The following is an 8364-nucleotide window of genomic DNA, read 5'->3' on the forward strand; positions in this document are numbered from 1 at the left end:
GCGCCCCTTCTGGCCCGCAGGGGCCTGGCCACCTTTTGGTCCCGCCTGGGGCGGGCGACGAGGAGGATCGGAGTCTCGGTCCCTTTCCGGTCAGTTTCTGTTGCGGATAGTGTTGCTGCGTTTTCTGAGACGGCGGCGCGCGTGCAGTGCGGCCGCCGCTTCACAAGTGCAAGCAGTTCCCTCGTGCGCCCCACGTTCAGTGTCATCCCGGTCCGTTCTGTGACATTCCAGCTCTAATTGGCATAATTCTCCGCTTATGGCTTTTCCACATTTTCTGGCTTCGCCAGCACCACCCTTCCCATTGCGGGGCCCGGGAGCCTCTGGCCCCGCTCCCAGGGTCCTACCCAAGGCAAAAACAAACAGCCCCGAGGGCACTTCACAGAGCGTGCAGTGGCCCCGACGGCACACTCGGGAGGATAAAAGGGGCGGCCAGCCACCCCGTCGGCCCCAGGCCGAATAATGGGTGCGCAGCAGATTGCCGGGGGCACTCGAAACTCAAGGGGAGGGAAATACTTGAGCGCGGTCCCTCCCCGCGCCCTGCGGAAGGCGCAGCCTCGCGGATTCTCCCTTGTTCGCTCTCTTTCATGCACTCTCCTTTTGTGTGGAATTATTTAAACGAGAGATCCATGGCAGCTTTATGCTAATGTGCCGAACAAAGACAGCGGCCCGCGGGCGGGTGCCCGGAAGGTGCCTGGAGGCCGGACCGGGCCGGGCGGGGCGGCAGGCGGGCTGCGCGTGTCTCTCGCGTGCCCCTGGGACTGACACAACAACCCCTCATTCCTGCAAACACAAAGCCTCTCCCGGGCTCGGGCCCCGCGCTCGCCCCGCGCACTAGGGAGCGGGCCCCTCCGGGACCTGACTGCGGGTTCGGCGGCGGTAACGCACGGTTCAGGCCGGGTCGCGGCAGGTGGGCAGAGAGGGCCTGGGGTGCGGTTCCTGTGAGTCCCGGAGAGGGGTCCACTGCAGAATGGGGGTAGGGGTGTTGGCGGGGAAGCGCTGTCAACCCCGTCACCCCTCCTCATGTCGCTAAACGCGCAGCGCGGTAGGATTGCGGACCCTCCCGTCTCCGCCTCTCAGGAGCTCAGTGACCGCCTGGACTGCGTGACACCCCACCGGGCAATTCCTAGGCCGAAATCCCCCGCTTTTGGAGCCTATTTCCAAGCTTCGCGCTTTCGGGAAACTCCCCGGAGCTAGACTCTTGAGCTGGGGTTCACAGTGAACCCCGGCGCTCTCCCCGACGGCTGCCTGGGACACCAGTACCGGAAAAAAATAATAATAATAAATAGAGCGCCCGCGGCCTCCAGCCCTTCGGCTGTCAAAGGAAGAAGCCGCAGCGGGGTCTGCAAGGCTGAGAAGCACTGAGGCTGCCGAGTGTTTCCAAAGCGCAGCTCAGGACCGACCCCACAGGAAGGGGAGGAGTCGCCTGAGGCTTGGGAAGGACACTTGGGGATCTGCCTTGGATCCCTTTGCTCGCCGACTCCGGTGAAGATCCTCTGGAGCGAGGCAAAGCACTGCACAGTGTTTCCCCGATCCAACCCCACGCGGCGCCCACTCGGAATCGCAGTGCGTTAAAGGCCGGCCGCCGGGGCGCAGGGTGGTGGTGCTTTGCTCTTCCCAGAAGACAAATGTTTCAACCCGAAGGCCCGGTAGGGAGGGGGGGATTGCAGGCGCGCAGATTTTGAGAAATGAGATCACTCAGAAGACAACCGAAACTTAAGACCAGGTGCAAGGCTGTACCTACTTTTGGAGGTTGCTGGTGTGTGCGTGCGCCCTCAGCCTAATTCTTCCCCAGTCCTGAGACTTGAAATTAGTTTCTAATACTAGCCCCTTTCAAGTTTCCATTTATTTTGGCCATGTTCATCTGAAAACAGATTTCATTATCCCTGGCAAGACTAAAAACCACAAACTAAGCAAAAGATCCATTGAATCTCAGTATCTCAATAGTGTTCAATAGATCCTCTAGGCTTAATTCAGAACCCGTTTGAATTCCCTGCATTCAGGAAAGATTTTGCTTTGGTTTGCTTTTGCAGCCGCCCCCTCCCCAGCCCTCTTTACAATTATGGGTGTTGTTATTTTTAAAGGATTCACAAGGTGACTAACTCACTGTTATCTGTTGAATGAAAGGAGTGTTACACATGCAAGACCAAATACCCAGCAGTCAGTTAGGGACGGCGGGCCGAGCCCCCCGCCCTATTATTCCACAATCCAGATGGGATTCGTGATTAGAAAATAAAATTGGCCAAAGCTGTCCCGGAATCCCTCTCCTACTTCTAATTTCATCAGCAGTATTAATCAGCGCTCAAAAGAGCAAGGAAATAACATCAGTTTCTTTTAGATGAAAACATATTTATAACATAGATAAACTCATTTTAGAATTTCTAACTTTTTTTGAGGACTAGCGTTCACCGCAGTTAGCATTTTTAAAACGATGGTGAACGCTTTCAAAATATATTGCATTATATGTATTCTACTCTTTTTAGTCTGAGTTTTAAAAAAAGATCACAAACATAAAATCAAACATCTTTCCTTTTGATTAACCAACTAGATTAACCCTTTGATTAAATAAGCCTAACAATTTTCCCCATTACAACTTATTACTCATGTGGATTCTGGGGGGAAAAAATCTGCTTAATTTCCCCACCAGGGTATTTTTAGAGGGAAAATCCAAAAACAATTAAATACCTTCAGTGGCATTAAACATAACAAAACTCAGCATTATCTATAGAGTTGCAGAGTTTTCCAGAAATTATTGTCCGTTTCCTTCTCTCTCAATAAAGTGAGTGACACAACATAATAATAATAACAATTTCTGCGGCTTTGCTATTTGTTCTCTAGTGATGGGTGATCAGGCCCACTCTGCACTCTTGGGGTTCTGCCCAGGTACCCCGGAGATTCTGCCTTTTGTGTTCCATGGGGCTGGGCTGGGAAAAGGACGAAGGCAAAGTGCCTGATCTGGGTCCAAACGGGGCTGCCGAGGTGGTAAGTAGGGGATTGTGAGTGTGTGGATCTTCGTTGTTGTCTTTTCCTGGTGGCAAGAGGGGGAGGCAGCTTGTCCTCTCCGAGGCCGCAGCCTGCCTCTAAGGACAGATTGCCCCCACCTCCCCCCGGCCGGCAGCACGCGTCTCTTTTGCGTCCAGATTGGCCGCGACCGGCGCTCAATAGCGGGAGGTTAATTTCCTTCACAAAGGTGAAGGGGGCACGGCTCCGGGGGGGCCCCCGCGCCCAGACAGGCGGCCCCTTTATTCCGCTGCGCCTTGATTGGAGCCCTTGATTTAGCATCTGATGTCAGCCGGCAGACAAAATGCCCGCTCGGAATGAAAATGCATGAGGCGGCGCAAGGAGAGCGGAAACCAACTTCAGTGGGGCGCACGCGGCCGACGGCGCGTTTCGGCCTTTGGCCAACTCCTCCCGAATCAACCCAGCCCCGCGCCTCACGGAGGCTCAGAGTGGCCTAGGTGCCAATCCTTGAGCCTCTGAGAACTTAAAAAAAAAAAAAAAAAAAGTTCAGAAATCCAAGTTCCTTTTGGAACCCAGCCTAACTGACCACCCCCTCGCCCGTCACCGCGCCCCGCTCCAGGGCTGCGTCTGCTGGCGATTAAAGAAGTGCGGTGCCAACTGTTCCTAAAACTCCAGATAAAACCTTCCAGACGCACACGGGCGCACGAAGGCCGTGGACGCAAACATCGTCCCTGGCTGCAGCCTGAAGGCCAAATCCTCTACCCAAGTTTGGAAGCCCAGCGTCCCATTTTCGCTTAGGTCCTCGGTCCCGTGGCCCACCCGGGCGAGGCTCTCCGCCGTCCGGGCTTTGCCGCTATTTTCGATTTTTGATTATTTCCCAAGCACCAGGCGGAGTCCCTGCGTCTCCCCCGACCCCTCTCCCGCCCCAGCAGCCGCACTCAGATCTCCCTGGCGCCTGCTGCTGCCCACCGCCGCCCCTACCCAATCAGCGCGCACAACTTCCCCCTCCGCTCCGGCTCGCGGATTGAACCCTCCTGACATATTTGGGGCCATTCTTCTCCTTTGTTGCTATTTTGCTCGCGACCCGCGGGTAATCCCCGCGCGGGAGGGGGGCGTGCATTGTCGTGCTGATGGACGGGCCCATTTGGCGGCTCCGCGCCCCCCGGAGGAGAGACACAAAGCCCAGGCACGTGCGCCTCCCCATAGAGGAGCAGCAGACCGTGAAGGGAGGCGGGGCCGGGCGTGTGCCTGGGCCGGGCGGGGCGGCGGCGTCGGGCGGGGCGGCAGCGGGGCGCGCGCGGGGGCCCCGCGCCCTCAGGTACATCTGCCGCACCTACCGGGCGACCCCCGAGTCCCGGCCTCCTTTTTGCCGCCCCGTCGCCCTCCCACCCGACCAGGCGGAGGAGCTGCGGGCGCGCTGATTGGCTCCGGGGAAAGCGGGAGGCGAGAACAATGGCCCCCTCCCCCAGTTAAAAGGGAGCGGCTCCCGGGCCCGGGGATAGGGACGCGCGTGCAGGGCGCAGAGCCGGGCTGAGCCGCCGCCAGTGCCACGCGAGTCCCGCAGCCGCCGCGTCCGGGCCATGGGCCGGGGGCACTGAGTGCCGCCAGGGCCGAGTGCGGAGGTGGGACCGAGCCAGTGCCTTGCCCTCGCGCCGCGCAAACATGCCCCGCGGCTTCCTGGTGAAGCGCAGCAAGAAGTCCACGCCCGTGTCCTACCGGGTCCGCGGCTGCGAGGACGGCGACCGCGCGCTGCTGCTCTCGCCTGGCTGCGGGGGCGCCCGCGCCTCGCCCCCAGCGCCGAACGCCGGGCCGGGACCGCTGCTGCCGCCCGCTGAGCGCGCCCATGCGGCGCTCGCTGCCGCGCTCGCCTGCGCGCCGGGCCCGCCGCCGCCCCCGCCGGGCCCGCGGGCCGCGCACTTCGGCAACCCCGAGGCCGCGCACCCAGCGCCGCTCTACAGCCCCACGCGGCCGGTGAGCCGCGAGCACGAGAAGCACAAGTACTTCGAGCGCAGCTTCAACCTCGGGTCACCGGTCTCCGCAGAGTCCTTCCCCACGCCCGCCGCTCTGCTCGGAGGCGGCGGCGGCGGCGGCGCGAACGGCACGGGTGGCGGCGGCACCTGCGGCGGCGACCCGCTGCTCTTTGCGCCCGCCGAGCTCAAGATGGGCACGGCGTTCTCCGCGGGCGCCGAGGCGGCCCGCGGCCCAGGTCCCGGTCCCCCGCTGCCCCCCGCCGCCTCCCTGCGGCCCCCGGGGAAGCGGCCCGCGCCCCCCACCGCCGCCGCCACCGAGCCGCCCGCCAAGGTAGCCAAGGCCCCGGGCGCCAAGAAGCCCAAAGCCATCCGCAAGCTGCACTTCGAGGACGAGGTGACCACGTCGCCTGTGCTGGGGCTCAAGATCAAGGAGGGCCCAGTGGAGGCGCCGCGGGGCCGGGCGGGGGGCGCGGCGCGGCCGCTGGGCGAGTTCATCTGTCAGCTCTGCAAGGAGGAGTACGCCGACCCGTTCGCGCTGGCGCAGCACAAGTGCTCGCGCATTGTGCGCGTGGAGTACCGCTGCCCCGAGTGCGCCAAGGTCTTCAGCTGCCCCGCCAACCTGGCCTCGCACCGCCGCTGGCACAAACCGCGGCCTGCGCCCGCTGCCGCCCGCGCGTCCGAGCCTGAAACCGCTGCCAGGGCTGAGACGCGGGAGGCGACAGGCGGCGGCAGCGACCGCGACACGCCGAGCCCCGGCGGCGTGTCCGAGTCGGGCTCCGAGGACGGGCTCTACGAGTGCCACCACTGCGCCAAGAAGTTCCGCCGCCAGGCCTATCTGCGCAAGCACCTGCTGGCGCACCACCAGGCGCTGCAGGCCAAGAGCGCGCCGCCTGCGCCTCCGGCTGAGGACCTACTGGCCTTGTACCCTGGGCCTGATGAAAAGGCGCCCCAGGAGGCGGCCGGCGACGGCGAGGCGGCCGGCGTGCTGGGCCTGAGCGCGTCGGCCGAATGCCACCTGTGCCCGGTGTGCGGGGAGACGTTCCCCAGCAAGGGAGCCCAGGAGCGCCACCTGCGCCTGCTGCACGCCGCCCAGGTGTTCCCTTGCAAGTATTGCCCGGCCACCTTCTACAGCTCGCCCGGTCTCACGCGGCACATCAACAAGTGCCACCCGTCCGAGAACAGACAGGTGATCCTCCTGCAGGTCCCCGTGCGTCCGGCCTGCTAGAGCGCTCCCTCCACCCCGGCCCCCACTCCCCGCCCCGGAACTGTGCCTTCTCTTGGAGACCTAGGAGGAGAGCGCGCCCTGCGCGCCCTGAACCCGCATCCGCGCCGGGGGCGCCTACCCCCGGTGAAAGTGTTGTCTCCGCTTCTCTCGGTGTGGCGTGACGGTAACCCCGGTCCTCTCGTTGTGACTCCTTTTGGACCCCCCACCCCTTTTGCGTTGTGTCCCTTTTCCCCACTTGGCGCAACAGGAGCCCATCTCTTTTCTGTACAAGAGGGAAAAGCTGTACGCGTTTGTCTCGTGGTTGGAAGCTTCCCCCTTGGAGCGGAGAGCTGTTTTTCTTGCTAGTATTCGCTGTGTTCATGGTCTAGAAATGCGGTTTGCTCTCGCCTACCAATCTCTGCTCTCTATGTATGTAGCGTACGGGTTGTTTTGGGTGAATCTTGAGGAATAAATGCCTTTATATTTCACAGGCTGTAAATTGAACTTCCCACACGATTAGCTTTATTATGGCTTGTGAACTGCTGGAGTCTGGCTTTACCTTTTTGTATGTGAACAAATCAAATTGCTTAAAAAAGAGTTTTCTTTAGTATAGCCACAAATGCCTTGAACTGTTGTCTGTTTGGGATTGTTTTGGGGGGGAGGGAAGGGAATATTCAGAAAATGCTGTAGAAACTGCCTCAATACTTCACATAAGACTCTTTGGTTTGATCATCTTTGTTGAGGTAGGACTATATGAGTTCTCTCTAAATGTATATGTTGATTTATGAGTAATTGTTATTTATTCTTTATTTATTTATATTAATTATGAAGATTATGATATTATTTGATTGCAGATCTTTTTTTTTTTTTGGTACGCTTCCCCCACCCCTGCCACTCTTGACATTTCACTGTGCATTTTAGAAGAGAGCCTTTTTCTAAAGGGATCTGTTAAAAGTTTTAACTTTTATACCTATCTGAGCGAATTACAGACAACCTACCATTTTATTCTGCTTAAAGGGACCCTGGAGCCCTCATACAACCGACAGCTCTTACTTTTAAATGCAATCTCTTTTCTACATACATTATTTTCTTAATTGTTAGCTATTTATAGAAAGCTTCAATAGAACTGTTTCAACTGTATAACTATTTACTATTCAAATAAAAATATTTTCAAAGTCAAAGTAAGATGGATTTATTTCTGCCTCACGCGGCTTCCATAAGGATTTGAAATTATTTCTTAAAATGCGTGTTTTTTATTTAAGAAAAAAAAATCCCACCACCCTCACTAGGATCATGGGTTTTAGAGCCTGAACCTCTGGGCTCTGCCCTCTGGCCCTTCAAGGGTGTCCCTCTGAAACAGCTAACTGGAGCAGAAGGCTTGTCAGGAACCCTCAGAAATGCACTGGAAAGGTGGGGTTAGGATGAAAGTTGTGGAGACTTTCCGGGAAATCTACATAAGTGTCCACAAGAATCTACCCTTTTGACCAGGGGATGTAGAGACACTGCTTGAACTTAGCAGATCCTTCAGAAGTCCTAACAATTTGGAGCTTGGGGTAACAGTAATTCCTCACATAAATAAGGTGGGTAGTTTTGGGTCCTTGAGTATCAACTAGAAAAAGGTAGAAACGATTAAATGGTCAGATTGGCAAAGTAAGGGAAACAAACCAGATCACAACAGAAGTTAAACAACTGGGTTTGGGGTAAAGTCTCAAAAACGATTTTTCAATCAGGTGAGCAATCTGCTTTTTTGGGGAAAAAATGAAACACCATCTATTTGAGGTATTAAATTTAATAACAGGTCATTACAATGTTTTCCATGATGTGTCACTCAGCTCTTTGAAGAACAATTCTGATGCTCACCAGTTAATATTTCAAATTGTTTTCCTCTCTTTGAAACTCTCCTTTTCGGTGCTGTGCTCAACATCACAAGTGTACATTTCCTTTTGTGGTGTGTTTTGCTACTTTTTTCCCTGAGGCCCACCTGAAATTGAATGTTTGCCCATCAAAGGGATTTCAGAAATCTGTCCAGGAAAGGGCAGCCTGTCTGAAGGGCATAGACAGGCTGAGGGTGGGAAGGACAGTCCCTGAGAAAACTTGGAAGAATTGGGAAAGATCATTTCTCAGATTCTGAGCCCCAAGTGTGGTGCGGGAGAGGGTTAGTAAAAGACCCAGCTGTCAGGAACACTGAATATTCCTCCCTGTGAGCACCTGGCAACAGGCTCAGAATGACAA

The 8364-nt window shown here is 56.9% G+C and overlaps 1 protein-coding gene across 1 annotated transcript; it reads left to right on the plus strand.

Moving 5' to 3' along the window:
- The first annotated feature begins 4482 nt into the window (after positions 1-4482).
- On the plus strand, positions 4483-7307 carry INSM1 (INSM transcriptional repressor 1). Its single transcript, XM_032859397.1, has one exon. It carries the CDS (start codon positions 4621-4623, stop codon positions 6151-6153), a length of 1533 nt encoding a protein of 510 aa, XP_032715288.1. The 5' UTR covers positions 4483-4620; the 3' UTR covers positions 6154-7307.
- Positions 7308-8364: the final 1057 nt, after the last annotated feature.

This window comes from Lontra canadensis, unplaced genomic scaffold (genome assembly GCF_010015895.1).
Source record: "Lontra canadensis isolate GAN:19392208 unplaced genomic scaffold, GSC_riverotter_1.0 scaffold16, whole genome shotgun sequence".
In the NCBI taxonomy this organism is placed as follows: domain Eukaryota; kingdom Metazoa; phylum Chordata; class Mammalia; order Carnivora; family Mustelidae; genus Lontra; species Lontra canadensis.

What these genes read in the sequence shown, in the direction of transcription:
- INSM1 (XM_032859397.1), top strand. Translation starts at nt 4,621, where the DNA reads ATGCCCCGCGGCTTCCTGGTGAAGCGCAGCAAGAAGTCCACGCCCGTG.